At 49.0% G+C, this 22,106-nt stretch overlaps 2 protein-coding genes across 8 annotated transcripts in view; one reads left to right on the forward strand and one right to left on the reverse strand.

Annotated features, from left to right (window-relative positions):
* ABAT (4-aminobutyrate aminotransferase) overlaps positions 1-7,317 on the forward strand; it is an 85,060-nt gene extending 77,743 nt beyond the window's left edge. For all 3 annotated transcript variants that reach the window (XM_057750297.1, XM_057750298.1, XM_057750299.1), the window contains 4 exons: positions 941-1,108; positions 2,362-2,508; positions 5,659-5,770; positions 7,042-7,317. In XM_057750297.1, coding sequence (XP_057606280.1) covers positions 941-1,108; positions 2,362-2,508; positions 5,659-5,770; positions 7,042-7,163 — 549 coding nt within the window. In that variant the 3' untranslated portion in view covers positions 7,164-7,317. The remainder of the gene's footprint in view (positions 1-940; positions 1,109-2,361; positions 2,509-5,658; positions 5,771-7,041) is intronic.
* On the reverse strand, positions 600-22,044 carry TMEM186 (transmembrane protein 186). Of its 5 annotated transcripts, XR_009055577.1 has the most exons (4): positions 22,014-22,044; positions 19,785-20,980; positions 9,293-9,761; positions 600-1,549 (listed from the first exon to the last, which is right to left on the reverse strand). XR_009055577.1 is itself a non-coding variant. In XM_057750300.1 (2 exons), the coding sequence occupies exons 1-2, from the start codon at positions 22,014-22,016 to the stop codon at positions 20,345-20,347; spliced, it is 639 nt and encodes a 212-aa protein (XP_057606283.1). In that variant the 5' UTR covers positions 22,017-22,044; the 3' UTR covers positions 18,535-20,344. The 5 variants fall into 5 exon arrangements, 1 of the variants encoding a protein (XP_057606283.1); XR_009055576.1 differs by lacking the exon at positions 600-1,549 and having other exon boundaries at positions 7,363-9,761; XR_009055579.1 differs by lacking the exons at positions 600-1,549; positions 9,293-9,761 and adding an exon at positions 14,741-14,918.
* Between the last annotated feature and the right edge of the window lie 62 nt (positions 22,045-22,106).

Genomic DNA, 22,106 nt, shown 5'->3' on the forward strand with positions numbered 1-22,106 from the left:
GCGGGCCGCTGGCTGTTTCCAGTTGGTTTTCCAGAGCAAAGGGTTAACCTGGGGTCCTTGTAAACTTCCAGATGTTCAGAGGCTGCCTATCGGCCTCATGGGTAGAGAAGTTGGGGGTGAGGGCAGGACAGGGGCTTCTTCCCTAAAATCTTATTCCAAAGACAGCCTCTGGGAATTCCCTGGTGGTCCAGTGGTTAAGACTCTGCACTTACACTGCCAGGGGTGCAGGTTCAATCCCTGGTTGGGGAACTAAGATCCCACATGCAGTGCTGCACAGCCAAAAATATTTTTTAAATTAAAGAATAAACATAGTGAGCCTCCAACCTTCCATCTTAGTCAGAGACATTCCCCATCAAGAGAACGTCCTGGGGAAGGCCCCAGCCTCCTCCCTTTTCTCTCTAGGGATCCCACCTCATCCTTCAGCCCTTTGTGGTCCACACTCAACAGAAGCCACATGAACAAACCTCACGTTAACATCGTGTCTATTTTAACTTCTTGCATGTATAGCTGGCCCGTCCAAGCAGTCAGTTCACAGATAAAGGTGACATGACATGAGTTGACTTAAACACAAATGCTGGGTAAATAAGAGTCTGGGTGATGAGCAGCAGAGCTGGTGAACATGGCGCTGGAAGTTTGAGAAATGGGGCAGCCTTGTGGTTGGGACACATTTCCGTCTGAGCACGTCGCCTTGCTTGGGGACCGAAGCCGATGGTTCAGGGAGCATCTGATGCTCTAGTTTCATTCCAGCTCAGGCCACGTGCAGACACAGCTCTCCTGGAACTGCCCTCCTGCAGTCTTTGTTTGGTTTTGCACAGCCCAAGAACACGGGCTTGGTTTGCGGTTCAGAAAGCAGCAGCTCTCAGGCTGGATTCAGGGCTCCAAGATGGGCGAGTTGTGCTGGGTGTTTATTTCTCCCCTGTCTCTCTCCCCTCTCGGCCAGCATGGCTGTGCCTTCTTGGTGGATGAGGTCCAGACAGGAGGAGGCTGCACCGGCAAGTTCTGGGCCCACGAGCACTGGGGCTTAGATGACCCGGCGGACGTGATGACCTTTAGCAAGAAGATGATGACCGGGGGCTTCTTCCACAAGGAGGAGTTGAGGCCCAACGCTGTGAGTGTGGACCCGCCTGCCCGTCTCTCCTGTCCAGGGCAGGGGAGGGAGGTGGGACAAGGGGGCATCTCATAACTGCTTCTTTCTCACCAACAAGGAACTAAGTGAAAACCTGATGTGTCACAGAGGTTTCCTAAGGCCTCATTCTTATCAATCCAATTTAAAGCCAATGGTTATGATCACACCAGCTCTCTCTGCAGGGCTGACTTCATAGCAGTCCATTATCAGGCTTCTAATTTTCCTCTTTGTGCACCAGCAAAAATATTAATAGCTTCTGCCATGAATGGAGCATTTGTTCTGTGCCTGGCTCAGTTCTAAGTACTCCTCTTGTACTTTTAATCCTTACAACAGTCTAACCAAGTAAGTGTTATTTTTCTCTGCTGTTTTGCTAATGAGGAATCAGGCACAGAGAGGTTGAGTAAGTTGTCAAGGTCACACAGCCTGTTAAGTGACAAAGTCAAGATTTAAACCCAGAGCCCATGCTCTTAACCACTTTACCATACTGCCACACGTACATATGGGTTCTCAAACATACACACACACACAACATGCACAGAGTCATCAAGGGCCCAGGATCCTTCCTTCCTTCCTTCATTGCTGCATGTAGCTTCTACCCTCAAGGTCACCTCATGATCGCAACTAGCTACTGGAGCTCCAGCCCTCACATCTGAATTCGAGGCAGTAGGAAGGAAAATGGAGGGAAGGACAAAGTGGCCCTCTTCTCGTCTTTAAGCATCCTTCCCAGAAATCCCACAACGTTTCTGTTTCTACCACTTTTGACTAAGATCTGGTCACATGGCCACTCCTAATTGCAAGAGAGGCTGCGAAGTGTGTTTTAGTTGGCTGCATTGATACCCTGAAGGAGGAGTAAAGCGAGTGGTCTTTGAGGGTCAGACTGCCATCAATACACTCCTGACTCTACCACCTAAGAGCTATATTTTTACAGAAAAATCACTTAACCTCTCAGAACCTCAGCTTCCTCCTTTATAAAATGAAGATTATAGTAGCTAGGGGCCAACTGTCTCGGGTTCCCCAGGACTGCGGGATTTCCCGGGGCCAGGACGAGTTGGTATCCCTGATGGTAGTACCTCTCTACAGGGTTGCTGTTACAGAGAGAATTTGGTGAGACCATATATGTTATCCTCCCAGCCCTTAGTAGCCACTCATTGGGTTAGTCTCTCTCCTCTTAAATGGGGATAAGTGTGCCTGAGGGTGTGCCTGGAACCCCTCTGATACCCCGTGTCTCGTTCCAGCCTTACCGGATCTTCAACACGTGGCTGGGGGACCCATCCAAGAACCTGTTGCTGGCCGAGGTCATCAGCATCATCAAGCGGGAGGACCTGCTGAATAATGCAGCTCACGCCGGGAAGGTCCTGCTCACAGGGCTGCTGGACCTCCAGGTACCCCGCCTGGTCCCACCCCAACCCTCCCAGATTCCCGTGCATGGCTCCCCACGCCCCCCAGGCAACAGCTGACCTCTGTAGGGGACGCCTTCCCACCCTGCGTCCCAACCCCATTCCCGGCTCCTGAACGCTTGGTTTAACTCTTACACTGAATTCGGACATCCCTCCTTTGAGAAAGCTCCCCAACACTCCCTCTCTCTCATTCCCACCCACGTGCCCACTCTTCTCTCCTCTGGACCATCTTCTACATCCTGATCACTTCATAGCAGTGCTCTCCAGAGGGATAAATTGCTAGCTACACACATAATTTCTTTTTCTTTTTTAAAAAAAATTTATTTCCTTATTTTTGGCTGCATCGGGTCTTGGTTGTGGCACGTGGGATCTTTCAAGGGCTCTAGAGTGCATGGGCTCCGTAGTTGCAGCACACAGGCTTAGTTGCACCGCGGCATGTGGGACCTTTGTTCCCCAACCAGGGGTCAAACCTGCGACTCTTGCATTGGAAGGTGGATTTTCAACCACTGGACTACCAGGGAAGTCCCACTACACACATAATTTCAAAGGTCCTAGTAACCATACTAAGAGTGAAAAAGGAGGTGAAATTAATTTGAATAATATACTTTACTTAACTCATCGTAACCAAAATATTATTATTTCACGATGCCACCAATATAGAAAAGAATTCAACAGTTCATACTCCTTTTCTCATGATGTCTTTGAAACGGTGTGTATTTTACACTTACAGCGCATCCCAATTTGGGCTCACATGTCAACAGCCACATGTGGCCACCTCATTGGACAATAGAGCTCTTTATTATAATTATTCATCTTTGTTATGTCTACTCCCTGCCTGACACATTCTCCTAGATTTGGGGGTGGGCGATGCTCCTGGGAGGAACCACAGTGTTTCCAGGACTAGCCAGTCCAGCCCAGGAGTTAGGAGGAGAGATGACTCTCCCCAGATGGCTAGACACAGAGAGCACTTCCTCTGGGAGCTTGAAGCACCCAGTCACCCGTGAGCTGAGCAGAACCACTGATGGTGATGGTGGTGGTGGTGGTGGTGGTGGCGACGGTGACGGTGGTGGTGGCGGTGGCGGTGGCGGTGGCGGTGGCGGTGACGGTGGTGATGGTGGTGGTGGTGGTGACGGTGACGGTGGCGGTGGCGGTGGTGGTGGTGGTGATGGTGACGGTGGTGGTGGTGATGAAGGGAGGAGGGAATGAAGGGACAACAGCTTCCCTTTATTGAGAGCCCGCTCCTGCCAAGTCCTGTAATGGGGGTCTCGTGCACTCTTAAGTCCAACGGTAATGCTGTGGGTATAGACACCACTGTTATCCCTATTTTACAGATGAGGAAACTGGCGTGTGGAGGGTTATTAACTTGTCCAAAGTTACACAGCTTCCACTGGGGTTTGAACCTCATTCTAGTGGCCTTCAAAGCCTATGTTCTTTTTCCTTTTTTTTTCTCTATTTTTTTGGCCACACTGCACAGCGTACAGGATCTTAGTTCCCCGACTGGGGATCAAACCCAGGCCCCTGGCAGTGAAAGTGCCGAGTCCCAACCACTGGACCGCCAGGGAATTGCCACGCCCATGTTCTTTGCCAGTGTTTACCTCTCTGACGTGATCAAGGACATAGCAGTAAATATTATTACGTGTTATTATTATTTCCATTCATTGAGAACTCGCTCTGTGTCAAGCCTTGTGTTAAGTCCCTTATCTCACTGAATCCTCAGAATAGGGTTACTGCATTTAGAGGGCAGAAAAAGCAGGGATGCCCCCCCCCCATTACATTTAAATTTCACAAGTTCGAAGCCCAAGGGGGGAAGGGCAGGCACCGGACTTGGTTCCAGTCACTGGGTAGAGGTAGGAGCTTCAGGGACCTCCTTCCTCCTTCCCCAGGTAGGGATGCTAGATTTAGCAAATTATAATACAGGACTCCAGTTAAGTTTAAAAGATGGCAACTAATTTTTTCTTTTTTTAGCATAAGTGTATCCCATGCAACCTTTGGGACATACTTAAACTAAACAATTAGAAGTTGCTTATCTGAAGTTTAACTGGGTGTCCTGTATTTTTTCTGGCACCCCTAACCCAGAACAACTTGAAGTGAGGAAAATATAAATATCCTCATTCTCTGGATGAGAACACGGAGCTTTAAACCCAGATCTGCCTGATGCAAGGACTGAAGGGGTTGGGGCTTCCCTGGAGCTCCAGTGGTTGACTCTGTGCCTCCAATGTGGGGGAACTAAGACCCCACATGCTGCAAGGCACAGCCAAAAAAAAGAGTGAAGGGGTTAAGTGTGGCTGTTGAGGGGCTTTCCTGGTGGCACAGTGGTTAAGAATCCACCTGCCAATGCAGGGGACACAGGTTCGAGCCCTGGTCCGGGAAGATCCCACATGTCGCGGAGCAACTAAGCCCGTGAGCCACAACTACTGAGCCTGTGCTCTAGAGCCTGCGAACCACAACTACTGAGCCCACATGCTGCAACTACTGAAGCCCACGTGCCTAGAGCCCATGCTCCTCAACAAGAGAAGCCACCACAATGAGAAGCCCGTGCACCACAATGAAGAGTAGCCGCCACTTGCCACAACTAGAGAAAGCCCGTGCACAGCACCGAGGACCCAATGCAGCCAATAAATTAATTAATTAATTAAAAATATTTTGAGAAAAAAAGTTAAATGCCTTCCATAGCAAAGGTGTTAATATCATACCTTTAAAAAAAGTGTGGCTGTTGAGATAGCTGAGAGCCTCCAACTGTGCTGCAAGGCTCTAGGGGGAATTTCTTTTTCACTTCTTGGGCTGGACTTGCATTTAGACTGAGATTGGGCAGGGGCAAGTGCTAGGAAAAGCCTCTGGGAAGGATGGAGGGATCGGGCCCTTTCCTCCTGCTGCAGTGTTCCTTCCGCTGTTGCCAGCGTGGCAGGAGAAATGTCAGGCACTTATTTATGTCCCCTGGGGGGACAGCTGCGCCCTGCTTGCAGTTGTTGGTGCCAGACTGTGGGACGTGCCAGGGCCAGCCTCGGCAGGGATCTTGTCGTTCTGAGGCTGTCACAATCTCAGACCGCCCCTGTCCTGAGCTGAGGGGCCATGAGGTCCACGTGGACGATGGCTGCCTTCCTTTGCTTCGATGCCAGTCTTGTGTCCCCACTGCAGGCCCGGTACCCCCAGCTCATCAGCAGAGTAAGAGGACGAGGCACCTTCTGCTCCTTTGACACTCCAGACGAATCCATACGGAATAAACTCATTTCAGTAGCCAGAAACAAAGGTAAGGCAGCCAGGGGTGCCCACATTTCCTGGTGGGGGGCCCCGAGGCGGGGGGTGCAGAAGGTGATTTACGGGACTAAAAATAGTCTGAATCTCCTTTCTCAAAAGAGGGAAACTTACCAGGGAGCTTAGCTTTCCTTATACATTTATTCATTCGACAGTATTCACCGAGAAGGTGAGCAGTGCCAACACTGGAGAGAGTCCGGAGAGTCAGGGAGCTTGCAGTTGAGCAGGAAGGGGGGGACATCAAAGAGGATATTTCATAAACAATCTACTACAGTTATAAGTCCTAGGATGGAGGAAAAGGAGCTAGAGAGTACATAGCTGGGGAAAATGTCCAGGAAATCGGGGAAGGCTTCCTTGAGGAAGTGGCATTTTACCTTACGTCTTGCTGGATGAATAGGGGTTGGCCAGGTGAAGAAAGTGAGAAGGAGCATTCTGGGCAGACGGAGGAGACATGTGCCTTCAGCTGGCAGGACAGGGCTTACAGAGGGAGAAACCAAACCCGTGGAGTGTGATAAGGGACAGAGAAGCGGCAGGGGGTGAATCAGGTTCACGTCAGCCTGGTGGATGAGGTTCAAGATTCTGGACTTTCTCCTAAGAGCTATGGGAGCCATGGAAGTTTTAAGTGGGGGGGATCAGAGCATCTACTGTGTGTCAAAGCTGGTGTCTTTCACGAGGACCATCTTAGAGAACCCTGTGGCAGCCCTGAAGGGCAGGGTAATTAACCTCCTCTTGAGAAGGAAAAACCTGAGTCTCAGGGACGCTACACAACCCAGCCAAGGAGCCCCATCTAGTCAAAGGTGAAGTCGCCCTGCAAAATAAGCAGATTCTGGGAATTCCCTGGTGGTCCAATGGTTAGGACTCTGCGCTTTTACTGCTAGGACCCCAGGTTCGATCCCTGGTTGGGGAACTAAGATTCCATCCCTCACACACACTGCTGACCTGCCCACACTTTTCTGATTTACTTTACTTCTTTCCCCGCCACACCATGAGATTCTGGAAGCAAGGACTTTGTCTCAGGATTTCTCCATCAGCAGGCTTAGTTCAGGGGCAACAGAGCTGGCATTCGAAGTTGGAAAGGAGGGAGGGAAAAGAAGGTGGGGTGAGCTGGGCAATGGCAGAGAATGGGAAGGAGGGCTGGATGGGTGGCTGGAAGGAAGGACAGAACGGTACGGATGGATGGGGTAGCGGGCATGTGTGACCCCAGCCGGGTCCCCAGCACGTGACTCTGAGCCCAAGCCTTTAACCCACCCCTGCTTCTCCTTTCAGGCCTGATGCTGGGAGGCTGCGGTGACAAGTCCATCCGCTTCCGTCCCACTCTGGTCTTCAGGGACCACCACGCACACCTGTTCCTCAATATTTTCAGTGACATCTTAGCCGACTTCAAGTAAAGAAGCTGTTTCCTCCACGCTCTGAGGAAGCCCCGATCTCAACCGTTGTCAAATTGATTAGTTTGCCTAATTCATGTTTTCACTTAAAGTATCAGAGGTGAATGCATACACTGGAGGGTTATTTGTGGGGAGGAGATGTTTTTGGTGGCTTGTGGGGAGGATAGGGGAGGGCGGGGCTGGTTTGGGTTTCCCTCCCTGCAGAGCCAGTGGCGCACATTGGTTTTAAGCCCAGAAATTCTGCTTGAGCCCTGGACATAGTCTTAGGACGGGCCCCGAGGGTCCTGGCCGTGTGTTTGCCACTCCTGACCCAGATGATACCTTTGGAAGCCAGTCAAAGGAATGACACCTGTCCCTGGTGGGGGTGGCTGGGTCTCCTGGGTTCCATACCTCTTGAGTGACACATTCTAAGAGGGGAGGATGCTGGCTTCCCCTGCCCTATGCAAGCAGATATGCTTCCGCCTCATCCCCAAGTCCCAGAGCTCTGAGCACATCCCACGTGCAGTCCAGTGATGGGCAGGACAGAGCGTTTGAAGACAGGACCGTAGAGACATGGGATTGAGCTTGGGGGTGTGCGAAAGGGTCTTCTGGCCTCCTGAAAAGTAAGACCACTCCCCCGATGCACCTGGGGATTCCTCTCCAAACTGTGAACGCTCTCCTTGATGAGGCCTCGTCCTGGGGGCATCTCTGGGTGGCACCGCTGATGGGTCTTACTCACCGCCCTCATTCCCCAAAGGCACTCCCTCCCGTTAAACATCAGCCCAGACCTCTGTGAAAGGAAAGCTGTGTCCGATCACCCTGGCCACACACCCCCAGGAGCGTAAGCCCAGGCTTGGGGCAGCAGAGACCCCGCCTCCTGTCCCCACGGCATCTGGGGTCTGACCTTGGACCCCTCGCCCTGGGACCCCTTCTCTAGCTTCTGCTCATCTGCCTCTGCTCCACACCTGAGCCACCCCAGGAATGGCTTTGCTGCTCCATCAGAGTTGGACTGGGTTTCTTCTCGTGGGCGGCATCATGAATTAAAGGCACCAGAGCTCCATGCAGGAAAAAGTAGCCTGTTGGTACGAGGTGGTTTCCTTGTCATTACGCCTCCAAGTCAGAGCTTTTCCGGCCATGAGTCACTGTGAGATGACGAGGCAGGTGGTGCTTAGAGGCTTAATTGGACGATGGCTGGGGATCTCTGCAGGAGGCAAGACAGTTTTGGAACGGATTTGACTTCAGATGCTCCTAAAAAGAGCATTTAGTTGTCCTACAGCAACGAGGGGGTATTTAGCGGGTAGACGAAGGACGTCTGTCCCAAAGGAAGCCGCGTGGTCTCCTGCTGCCTTGGCCGACTGTTTTGGGAGCCGGGCAGATCAAGATTCTCAATTGAGCTTTTGTCTTTTAATAACTAATCATCCAAAGATCTCAACGTGGTTTGGCTTTTTTCCGCTTCCACTTTTCAGCAGATTTGGTCATCAACCTATTTTTGCTGAGAATAAAAGGCACTCGCGTGTTTAACAGACATAGCCGGATCCCTGAATCCCAGTTCACCCAGCGTTCCTGCACTCAGTGCTAACCCATTGCTTTTAAGGAGCGCTGCCATGTGCAAGGGCACTCGCACTGCCAACTGAATGCTGAACAGAGCCCGCCTCCCTCTGCAAGCTTTCACTCATTTGTATATTCATTTACGTATCCAATCACTTATTCATGACACACATTAAACACCTGCTCTGTCCCAGGCCCAGTGCGAAGCACTAGAAATCCAAAGGTGAAATAAAACCAAGTCCCTGCTCTCAAGGGACTCACATCCCGTTGGGGACAACAGACTCTTAAACCAACAATTAACGCAGAATGGCAAGTGTCATAACAGAGGTAATGTGTAGGGACATCAGGAACTCAGAGGGAGGGGCCGAATCCACCCAAGGGTCAGAGGAGGTTCCCAGGAGCAAGTGACATTTGAGCAGGGTTTTGCAGGATGAGCAGGAGTTCACCAAGCAGACAAGGCAAGGAAGAGTGTTGCAGAAGGGGAACAGCATGTGCAAAGACACATGAGTTCACAGCCTCACACTTTTCACTGGGGATCCAGATTCCACAGGCAATATCCCAAGATTCAAGGCCTTATTTAACAAACAAGCAAAATGCAAACCAACCATAGTTCACGTATGCTTTCATCCTGAGAACTTCAGCATTGGATCCAAACATACAGCGAGGTTCCTGGAGTCCAAAAGGTTTTTAAGCTAGGGCACAACCAGAAACGTGGCTCTCTTTGGTGGAGAGAGTGGCTCCAATATTTTGTTCTCTCCCCACAAGGCATTGACAGAAATGAAATCTTTTTTATCTGGAAAGTCATTTCCAGACTTATTCACTCCTTACCAAGGGAAGTTACTTCTCATAAAACTTTTTAAGCCATTTAGCAGCCAGTGCTCGTTGACTCAGGGCGTAGTGAGTTCCTGAGACATTCTCTTTTGGGGGTGGGGGTGTAGCTGGAAGAATTTCAAGCAAAACATTCTCTGCAGCACTCAAGAGACTTGTCAGAGGTCGGTGAAGACACAGGGAGTCCAGAGGACAGGCTGCCAGCTCGAGCAGAGTCCATGCAGAAGAGCTTCTGTGGCCGGCGGTCTGGAGACGAATTCATCACACATTAGTGCCGTAGAGATTAGTAAATGTCGCTAGCAAGTTTCATCACTTTTACAGAAAACAAGGTCCAGTAATAGCAAATCTTAGCACATCCTCACTTTTATTATAAATGGGTGTTTTTTTTATAATTTTTACTGACACTCAGTAACCATGCACAGTTGCGCAGAACATTAATATATCTGTATATCTATACTTGTCTATATCTATCTATATATCAGCTCATGGTAGAAAACCATAGCTAGGGAGCCTCGCCGACTTACACGTACAAAGTGATCTTGTTTACAGTAGTCTGTTGACAGTGCCAATTAATGATAAAGAAATTAACATGTCACAGTGTAACTGATGACCATATGCACAATTCCATGAACTCAATCCATTTCCTGTGTTAACCAGTATTCTTAAATTAAAAACAAAATATTTATAATGGAAACATCAGAGTCAATGTGGACTTTTTGGTTGGAAATGGTTTTGGTAAGGACTTATTTGGCAAGTTCTTATGAAGCACCTATGATATAGCTCTTAGGGATGTTTTGGGGGAATTCTCTACTTGCGTTAAGTCTGCCTTGGGCTCAGAATCCTGGTGAGGCCATTCAGTTCATCAGAGTTCATCTAAGACATGCCATGTGTTGGGGATGGACAAGGCGTGGTCCTTACCCTCACCTCACCTTCCAGTGGGGCAAAGGACATAGCAACCCAGCATAAGGACCAGGATACAGGAGGATGCCGTACATGAACAAAGGATAGGCCCAAGTCAGGGTGGAAGTTAGACCCCCAAGTTTCAACTTCAGGGTTGAGTGGGGGGATTTCATAGGTGGCGCAGTGGTTAAGAATCTGCCTGTCAATGCAGGGGACATGGGTTCGATCCCTGCTCCAGGAAGATCCCACATGTGGAGCAACAGAGCCCATGCACCACAACTACTGAGCCTGTGCTCTAGAGCCCGTGAGCCACAACTATTGAGTCCATGTGCCGCAACTATTGAAGCCCATGAGCCTAGAGCCCATGCTTCACAACAAGAGAAGCCACCACAATGAGGAGCCCACGCACCACAATGAAGAGTAGCCCTGCTCGCCGCAATTAGAGAAAGCCCGCATGCAGCAACGAAGGCCCAAATGCAGCCAATAAATAAATAAATAAAAGGTTGAGTGGGGACTGCTCCAGTGACTCCGAGGAGGGGTGTGTGGAAGGCATTCCAGACCAAGAGAACAGCTAGATGAAGGCACAAAGGCAGGGTGAGGCAGGCATTTCTACAGCATTCAGCATTACAAGATCACAAAGACAGGGAGACCAGGAGAGCCTGGAGACCAGGCCAAAGAAACAGGCAGGGCTCATATCCAGAGGGCCTTCTGTGCCATGCTGTCACTTCCGTGCACTGATGGAGCCCCTAAAGGTTTGGAGCAGGGGGAATAACCCAACATGCATTCTAGAAAGAATGTCCTGAGTGTCCACTGTGAACAACATAGAGGCTGGGTAACCAGTCAGGAATCTATGGCCATCAAGATGACCGGGTGGCCCAACCAGGACAGCAATAATGGGCTGGAAGGAGAGGGAAGGAAAAGCACAGAATCCACTCCATCCAGGACAGCGACATTCAACACTAGATGCCCTTGGGAGTTGCCCTAAAAAACTGTGTAAAAATCCTAATGCTTGGGCCCCACCCCAAACCAATTAAATCACATTCTCTCCGTCACTGATGGAGGCAGTAAGTTGATGACTGATTGGAATCAGCCGGGAGGCAGGTGCAGCATGGGAAGGCATGGAAGAGATGCTGAGTCAGCACCTGTGGAAATGAGCTGGCTCTTGCGTCCTCCTGGTGTCCTGACCTGGAACCAGGGGTCGAGCGCTCCTGACTCTGCGCCCAGCTGTCCCAGTGGCCCTCCGTGGCCCTTATTTTTCGCATCTGAAAATGTATGGTTTGGACCACATGATTTCCAAGGTTCCCTCCAGCTGGGACACCCAACAGGTCTATGAAATAATTGACCTGGAAAGCAATATCTACCATTAAATGGCCTTTTAAGAATAATCACATATAGTGATAATATTTATCCTTTGTTGAGCATCTGCTATGCACAAGCATATTCGACTGGGGCTTTGTAACGTTCACAACACACTTATGAGCTAGGTATGTTCTGCCTACTTGTCAGGCGAGGAGTCTGACGCTCAGAGAGGTTGAGGAAGCTGCCCAGCGTCAGGAAGCCAGCATTTGAGGCACACAGGTGTGTGTGAATGTGCACACACACAGTCAGCATGGGCTTGGTTGAGGATCAACCACTCAGGAGCCTCCTCACCACCAGCCTGGCCAGCGGCCTGGGAAAGTGGACGCGAACTGGTCAGCATTAGTGTGAGCTCCTAAACGTATATCCTGAAGGCAGGTGGGTGGAAGGTGCCAGGACCTTTGTTAAAAACAGTCATTCTTTCCATTTTCTGTCCTTCATCCCCCCGACCACCCCGGGGAGGCAGGATACGGCAGTACAATGACCTAACTCTGCTGCTCTCTAGCTGGGTGACCTTGAGCAAATCACTTTACCTCTCTGAGCATCACCTGCAGGGTGAGAGTGACCATAGTGATGTAGCCGACACTCATTGAGGACTTCCCTGGACCAAGCGCTATTTTAAATGCTTTTCATGTAATAAGTCAGCCCTTTCAACCACCCTCAGTGGGTGCTTTTATTATCACTAACTCACAGATGAAGAAACCAAGGCATGGACACTGATTATATGACTGGCCCAAAGTCACAGCCTGGGAGTGGCAGGGCTGGGATTCAAGTAGCAGGAAGTCTTGCTTCCAAGATTTCCACGTGCTTCACCTTATACCTGCGACCTCTCTCTGGTTCTCCAGCTCCAACAGCTGCTGGGAGGATTCAAGAAAATCACGTAATCATCGCCTGACTCAGGAGGTGCTTAATACATGATGGTTCCTTTTGCACTTGATCTCCGTGAACGGGGCTCACATATACTTCTAAATATTAAATCTACTTCCCAACTCGGGGACGAGTCCCACCAGATCCAGGAGTAGCTTACAACTGTTAATCAGTAAAATGGATGTTTTGTCACTAGAGTTGGTACAAACATGGCCAGATGGTATCAACCCTGCCTGATTAACTCTCATAAGGTAAGGTTTTATAGTTGAATGAGTACTGCAGGATCAAAACAGGCCATAAAAGCTGAAATCTGCTCAGGTTTCAAAGGGACCCTGTGGCTTTCCACTGGGGGACTCACAAGTCCTGAATTCTTAGAGCAGCCAAGGGCAAGCTCATAGTTACTTGGTTAATTCATCCCAGGCCGGGCCCCTGCAAGCAGCTAAGCCCATTGGATTTATTCTGGGGAGTGCATTAAACATGCTTATTTATGATAGGCTGGGGTGGGCTCTCTGAGCCTATGACAAGATAAGGCTCAGTTCTGGTAACCGGTGCAGGAAGGACAGCGGTTCCCAGCCATGTACAGCGTGAATGTCCCCAGTTGCAGCCAACCTCACTACGGTCTGGAGGACCACCTGTCTTAGCTGGGGCTACTCTAACAGAATATCAGAGATGGGGCAGCATAAACAGCCCACATTTATTTCTCATGTTTCTGGAGGCTGCAAGTCCAGGGTTGGGTCCTTGGTGAGGGTCTCTTCCTGCTTGTGTCCTCATGTGGCACTGATTCCATCATAGAGGCCCCACCCTCAAGACCTCCTCTGACCCTCATCCCCCCCTGAAGGCCCCACCTGCAAACACCATCACATGGAGGGGCTATGGTTTCATAGGAATTTAGGAGGGGATACAATCTTTCAGTCCCTAGCAACTACCTTATGAAAACGGACATACTACAGGTCACCCCATTTCCTGCATCTAAATAATATGCAGGGACTTCCCTGGTGGTGCACTGGTTAAGAATCTGTCTGCCCACTAATTATGAGAGAAATGCAAATCAAAACTACAATGAGGTATCACCTCACACTGGTTAGAATGGACATCATCAGAAAATCTACAAACAGTAAATGCTGGAGAGGGTATGGAGAAAAGGGAACGCACTTGCACTGCTGGTGGGAATGCAAATTGATACAGCCACTATGGAGAACAGTATGGAGGTTCCTTGCAAAACTAAAAATAGAACTACCATATGACCCAGCAATCCCACTGCTGGGCATATACCCAGAGAACACCATAATTCAGAAAGACACATGCACTCCAATGTTCATTGCAGCACTATTTACAACAGCCAGGACATGGAAGCAACCTAAATGTCCATCAACAGAGGAATGATAAAAAAGATGTGGTACATATACACAATGGAATATTACTCAGCTGTAAAAAGGAATGAAATTGGGACATTTGTAGAGACATGGATGAACCTAGAGACTGTCATACAGAGTGAAGTGAGTCAGAAAGAGAAAAACAAATATCGTATATTAACACATATATGTGGAATCTAGAAAAATGGTACAAATCAACCGGTTTGCAAGGCGGAAATGGAGACACAAATGTAGAGAACAAACATATGAACACCAAGTGGGGAAAGTGGGGAGGGTTGGGGGGGAATGAATTGGAAGATTGGGATACCAAATTGTACACTCTAAATATATGCTGTTTATTGTCTGTTAAAAAAAAAAAAAAAATCTGCCTGCTAACGCAGGGGAGACGGGTTCAATTCCTGGCCTGGGAAGATCCCATATGCTGCGGAGCCACTAAGCCCATGCGCCACAACTACTGAGCCTGAGCTCTAGAGCCCACATGCCACAACTATTGAAGCCCGGGCACCTAGAGCCCATGCTCTGCAACAAGAGAATCCACAGCAATGAGAAGCCCATGCACCGCAACAAAGAGTAGGGCCCCCCACCCCCCGCATTGCAACTAGAGAAAAAGCCCGCGCCACTCAGCAACAAAAACCCAACACACCCAATACATAAATAAATAAATTTATTTTTTTTAATAAATAAATAAATAAATAATACACAGCCCAGGGCAGGAGCCAGGGAGGGGATGGGTAGGGGGCAAAATCCAGACAGTTCTCAGCAGATAGGAATGAAAACCAGTCTACAAAATACAAACACGGTTACATCACTGATGCTTTTCATGACTGAATGTTTCCTGCTGTCCACCCAGCTTCCACGTCCAGAATGGGGATTCACGGTTGAGAAACTTTTCTCTTTACCTAGGAAGCTGGCGGGACAGGGAAAGGATGGCAAAAGAGATGGTGTTTATTACAGCGTTTTACTTCATTTGTTAAGGTGAATGATGTGCTTGTTATGGAAATTTTAAATTATACTAGAATATTATAAAGTTGAAAGTAGAAGTTTTCTCTTTATCTCATCCACCTGAATCTTCTCCCCAGAGTTAACCACTGTAAACAATTTGGAACGTGTTTTTTTAAAAAACACAAATAGGATCATACTGAACTATATTGTGCTGTGATTTGCTTTTTCTACTTAACACTACCCCATGGTTATCTTGTCACATCAGCAGATATGGGGGGGCGGGTATGGTTCAGGCGGAAATGCAAGTGATGCGGAGCAATGGGGAGCACAGGTGAAGCTTTGCTTCATCTCTTTTTGAGAGTGAGTTCAACCTCACTCTTTTTAGGCGCCATGTAATATTCCATAGCTTATCTAACCATGCTGCATACTAATGGCAACTTAGTTTACTTCCTGTTGTTGTGTGTTTGTTTCACTATTAGAAACATTCGGTGAACATCCTCATATACATGCTTGGGTATTGCTATTAGGTGATTATTTTGGAATTGTTTTCAAAGGGGGAAATCGCCAATATACCCACCGCCTGAATCTAAAGACCATTTCCACTTTCTGATAAGCTGCTTGACCATCAGACGTGCAGCTCTTGGGAAGGGTCAATCCCACACAATGATTCTCAAAACTCGGGGTGCCTTGGAATTAGCTGGGAAGCATCAAAATACAGGTGCCTGGCTTCTACCAGCATCCGCAGGGTTGAGCACAGGCGAGTTTTGTTGTTTTTGTTGTTGCTGATTTGGGGCATGGGAACAGCTCCTGGGTACTGCCCCGCTGGTGTCCTGCAGAAGCCCTAACCTGTTTCCGTTGTCACGTGGGGATCTGTGACGTTAGCTGGGGAATAAAGGGATGGAATCATGCATTTGCTCTGTGTGCCCTCTGCTGGTACTGCGTGAGCAAACCACGCATCCACGTGGAGGCTCTTTCGTGCCAAAGCTGGTGAGAATCGGGGCTCTCACCTCCTACTGTGCTGACACTTCTGGACAGTGATTGGCAAGTCAGGCCACGCGTGAGAATCACCTAGGGCAGGGGTCCGCAGCCCGCACCCTCCGCCTGTTAGGAACCGGGCCGCACAGCAGGAGGTGGGCAGCGGACAAGCGACGCTTCATTCTGCGCTCCCCGTGGCTCCATGGCTCCCCTTCGCTCGTATTACCGCCTGAACCATCCCCGCCCCCACCCCCTCCCCCACCCCTTCACCTCTGTCCATGGAAAAACTGTCTTCCACAAAACCAGCTTGGGAACCGCCGACCTAGGGAACCTGGTCATGGGCCTGGGCAACAGTATTTTTTAAGGGGTTTCCACCTGATTCTACACACAGAGCCCAGGATGAGAACCTATTCTGCAGGGGGAAAAAAAAATGGCCCGGGACACAGAGGCATGTGTCACTCTGGTGTTGTCCAGCCTGGTCATCTAGTTCAGAAAGTCCCAGCTTGGCTGCATGGCAGAATTAGCCTCAAGTTGGAAAAAAATACAGATTCTGGGGGTGCACCCCAGACCTAGTCAGAATCTCCGGGAGTGAAGCTCACTCAGGTAAGTGCTTAGAAGTAGCCCAACAGGCCTATTTGAGTTAATTTTTGGTTTTAATAAGTCAAGGTCAAGTCATTAACCCCTCTCAAGATATTTTATAGGCACAGACTGTGTCTCTGGGAAAAGAGGTTCACAGGAATTGAAGTCACTGACACGCAGGTGAGGGAAAGGTAAGGAAGGGAACCAGCAGCTCTAGATAATTATGTAATCGAGTCGTCTATATAACTGAATCCTCAGTTCAGCTTCTTGAGGATAAATAGTAACACCCCTGTGATACAGAGGAAGAAGCTGGAGAGAGAGAGAGACTTCTGTGTAGATACCTAGGAGAAAGGCTTCCAGGCAGAGGAACTTGTCAATACAAAGGCCCTGAGGCTGGAGGGTCCTTGATTATTGGCGGAAAAGCAAGGGAAATACAGCCAAGTGAAGCCATCAGTGCAGAGCTGTGGATAAGGGAAGAAGCTGGGGGTAGGGACAGGGCCAGGCCATGCTGGACCCTGTAGGCCACGCTAAGGACTTCAGCTTCTACAGCAGTGACGTGATTCTTTTTTTTAAAAGGCTCACTTTAGCTGCTGTGAGAACAGCCTCTAGCAGGACAAGGATGGAAGCAGCAGGTCACAATAGCCCAGAGGCTACGAGGGCAGCTTGGATCCAGATGGTAGGGCCGGAGCAGGTGAGAGCGGTCAGGTTCCTGCCATACTTTAGATTAAAGTCGGTATAAAACCATCTAAGTCAATGGAACCACATGCCATTTACCCTGAAGAGCCAGCCCTTCTGAGTGGGCGTGAGGCCCTCTGGGACCCTCCAGGCCCACGACTAGGCTCTGGGTCACACCTTCCACTGCACGCACAGCCCCTCTATCTCGGCAACCCACAGACACACCCTGGCTTACAGCAGGGTCCCAGCGTTCCAAACACCTGAGGGACACAATCACACACTCCCCAGACCACGGCCTCCCACTGGCTGGAGTTAACACACTATGGGAATTTAACAGAGGAAACAACAAATCCATAATAAGCTTATGTCCTTTCACTCACATCTTTAACTAAAAACGAATACAAATTAAAAGCTGTTTTCTCTTAGTCTTATGAGTTCCCAAGCTTTCTATCACTGTTCTTTCCTTTTTCTCTGACCTTCAAAGCCTCCCCACAGTGATCTGGATCAAACGCAGGCTCCTGCCTCAGCAAGGCACCCACCCCACTCCGGCCAAGGCAGAAGCGCAAGCTTGCTGTTCCCTTGGCCTGAACAAGCGGCGCTCATGTTTGTCTCTTCCTCACACTTGGGGTCCCCTTCAAGGTCCCGGCCCCAGGCCATCTGGGCTCCTCTCCCAACCTCACCCCCTCCTGCTCTTCTGCCTCAGATGACCCCATTCTTCTCTTTCCTTGCACTTTTCCCCATCTCTACCTGCACACACTGAGCATCTGCCCTCCCTCCCCACCAAGATGCTGTCAGCCCCACAAACACCAAAATCCTCCCCTTTTATGAACCGCGGGGCCCTCAGCACCCAGCAGAAGAGGTTTGGGATGACTGGCTGATTTGGAAGGCTGCAGGAACAAACTGTCTTGAATTACATGCTTTACTTGCTTCTGTGAAATGCAATAAATTAAGATCTAACTTCTTTCATGTTATCTTGATTATAAAGTCACTATTCTCAAAATGCCATTTGCTCTCTACACAGAGGAAGGATATCTCTCTATGTATTTGATATTTGTCACATTCTTTATAACAATGAAAAAATGGAAATCATTTATTATTTATTTGGCTGCGCCAGGTCTTTGGTTGCAGCATGCAGGATCTAGTTCCCTGACCAGGGATCGAACCTGGGCCTCCTGCATTGGGAGCATGGAGTCTTTAACTGCTGGATCACCAGGGAAGTCCCAAATTGGAAATCATTTAAATAAGAAAGGTTAAAGGACCAGCTACATCCCACTCAGTGGAGTACTTTGCAATTACTGATTTTTTGTTGCATAAAAAGTATTTAAATGAAAAAAAAATCAAATAATCTGGGCCTTTTTATTTATTTGTAAGGTACACTGCCCATTTTTTCCAATTTTATTGCAATATAATTGACGTATAATATTGTATTAGTTTAAGGTATACAACATGACATATATGTATATACTGCAAAAGGATTACCACAATAAGTTAACATCCAGCATCTCACAGTTACAAGGTTTCTCCCTTGTGATTGAATATTTTAAATGAATGTTTATAACTGACATAGTCTAGCGATATAATATGAAGCAAAAAAAAAAAAACCATTTCAGATACAGGATAACATCTGTTTTATATAAATACTGAAAGCACAGTGAGATACTACTTCACACCCATTAGGATGGCTATTACTAAAAAAAAAAATGTGGATAAATTGGAACTCTGATTCATTGTTGGTGGCAATATAAAATGGTGCCGCCACTATGGAAAAATTTGGCAGGTCCTAATAGAATTACCATATGATCCAGTAATGCCACTTCTCAGAAAATACCCCAAGGAACTGAAAGCAGAAACTCAGGTGTTTGTACACCTGTGTTCACAGCAGCACTATGCACAATAGCCAAAAGGTGGAAACAATTAAAGTGTCCATCAAAAGATGAACGAATAAACAAAACATGATATATACATGTGTTATTCCACCATAAAAAAGGAATGAAGTGCTGATACCTGCTACGACATGGATGAACCTGGCAAAATTATGCCAAGTGAGAGAAGCCAGAGATTAAAGGCCACACAGTGGATGATTCCATTTACATGAAATGTCCAGAATACACAAGTCCATAGAAACGGAAAGCAGATTAATGGTCGCCAAGGGCTGGAGAAAGGCGAGGTTGGGGAGTTACTTAATGGTTGCAGTTTCTAGTTGGGATAATCAAAAAGTTCTGGAAATGGAGAAAAATGATGGTTGCACAACACTGTAAATATACTTAATACCACTTAGTGCACACTTAAAATGGTTAAAAGGATAAATTTATGTTTCTATTTTACTACAATTAAAAAAAAAAGGACTGGAAGGTCAGAAAAAATGTAGTTATTGACTTCTTACAAATTATATAATAAACACATTACCAATTACAAGGGACACTGCATATAACTGGCTTTAGTTTATAAAGTATCACGCCAGCATATAGTTCATCTGACTTTATTACACTGCAAAGCCTTCTGATGTGGGAGCCCCTAGACCTCTGGGTGGTGAACTCGCTCAGATGAAACCCCTACCCCAGTGGCTGTGCGGCTACCCTGCTGGCAGGATGAAATGACCCACCTCTAGGCTTCATCCTGGTCCCTCCTGCCGCTGGGTCCACCAGGGGGCGCAGCACGTAGCTCGTGAAATCGCTAGCCATTGTCTGGAAGCCTTTCGCCACGCCATCACTGAACTAACGGTGACATTTACTGTTTATTCTCACACCATCCCAGGAGACAGGGAGGAATTTTCCACTTTACAGATGTGAACACCAAGGTTCTAAGAGATTTGAGAACCTGCCCCAGGACAGGGATTTGTAAATGTATAGACTCAAGTCTTCTGGCTCCTCACCCCCTCCACCTCTCTGTCTTTGATTTCACAGCAGGGTACTGTTCCAGTGAGCTTGGCATTGCTTCCTCCAAGAACTAGCTCTTAACAGAAACTTCTGGCCATTATCTGAATGTAATACACATGTGCAGTGAAGTATCTGCACTCAGAGCCTCTTTCTAAACCCGATTACTCTCTTCTACCTCGTGAATTTCCTCATCCCCAAAGACAAGTTCCCAGGGGCCCCCGCAAAGTCTCCAGCTGCCCGACCCCCACTCCTCAGCTGTCCTGCGGGAGGCCCCACTCCTCGATGTTCACTTGAGCTTGTCCAGCATCCCAAACACCTGCGTGAAACGCTCTCGGTCCAGGATGCGTCCGTAGCGCAAGGTGAGGTAGAAGGTCTGTTTCCCACTGTACCGCTTGATCCGCACGAACAGCTCCTGAGGCCGATCCTGGCTTTCCGTCACGGGCATCATGTCGGCCACGGGGCAGTATGTGTCCTGTCGCCAGCCCCAGAAGGTCAGGTGGGCTACCCGCAGCATGGTGGCCGACTCGTTCACATATAGGATGCCCACCAGCCTCCGGAAGAAATGGCTCATCCAGCACAACATGGCCATGGCGAAGCCAGCGACCCCGCCCGCCAGGCACAGGGAGTGGAAGGTCATGAGGCCCTGGGAGTACCAGTAGAGGCCAGGTGGCAGGGCCACCACCGTCAGGGCCGTCTGTGCCACCTTCAGCCGAGACAAGTACCCGAAGACCCTGATGGCATCAAACCGGTACACCATCTGAAATTTCTCTGTCTCTGTGCCTGGTGGTTTCTTCTTGGAGGGGGGCGGCCTGCTCCCCACCCACCTTCTAGGATCCTGCCCACTGCAGCACCACAGCCTGTGGAGAGGCCTTCCCCACGCAGCTGGCCCTGGCGACCGCGGCACAGCTCGAAGGAGGGCAGCCTGGAAGGGAGAGAGGGAGACCATTTCTCTCACGGAACTTAACCATGCTAATCACACAAGTGACAGTTGCAAAGCATCTTACACGGAGGCTCACGCCAATCCTGTGAGGTCAGCATTACTGCCAGAGATGAAAAAAAGGTAAAGCCAGATGCTTTACCTCACATGATCTTCACGAAATCTGTATGCGATGGGAACCACTACTTCTACTTTACCACGGAGGAAACTTAGCCCAGAGAAGGTAAGAAATTTACCCAAAGACACACAGCCAGTGAGTGGGGCAGAGTCTGACTTTTAAACCGGTTCTCTTTTTTTCCAGGCAGTTCAAGTTGGTATAGGAAAGGGGGCGCAGCCTTTATTCATTCAACAAATGCCTGGGAGAGCCAACTCTGGGCTGACACTGGATCCATAGCCCGTGTGACAGTTCCCCAAGCAGGAAACTATCAGTGTCCTAGTGGGGAAAAAGTCCGAGATATTCATCGCAATAACGTTTCAATTCTCGGTCAGGTTAAAGCGTCATCTTGGGGACAGAAGGATTGAGGGAAGGGTAGAACGGAGGAGGAGGGAGGGATGGAGGCCTCAACCCGTAACACTAGGGTTTTATGAGGTGCACGGTTCTCCACCTCGAATAGTGCAGGGAAGATACTTTAGGCGGTGGAGTCAGATCTCGGTTCCAATGCCGACTCCTACAGTAACCAGCTATGGATCCTTGGGTAAATTACTCAACTTCTCTGGGCCCCAGTTTCTTCATCTTTCAGAATGGGGATTCAGAACATACTGAATGTGATGATGGTTTTAAAACCTTCAAAGGCACTCGATTCACTGAGACTGCTCAGAGTTTTAGTTATCGCCGTTGTGGGCCCATGTGACCTGACCGCAGAGAAAGGCCGGAAACAGCAAATCGGAACCAACGCCGGAGGTCTCTCCCGCGGATCCTCCGAACCAGAACCCTAGGCGTCTGCATACCTGCCCCAGGCCTGCCTCCGACCCCCCAAAGCACGTCACCCCCCTTACTTCCCACCACCAGCCTTCTTACCATGGCCCTGCTGCCGGAAGTGAATGCCACCTGCTCCCGGAACCGCTAAGAGCGCGTGCTCGGCCCTAATAGGGCAGCGTAGAGACGCATTGC

The sequence above is a fragment of the Hippopotamus amphibius genome, chromosome 9 (assembly GCF_030028045.1).
Source record: "Hippopotamus amphibius kiboko isolate mHipAmp2 chromosome 9, mHipAmp2.hap2, whole genome shotgun sequence".
Lineage (NCBI taxonomy): Eukaryota > Metazoa > Chordata > Mammalia > Artiodactyla > Hippopotamidae > Hippopotamus > Hippopotamus amphibius.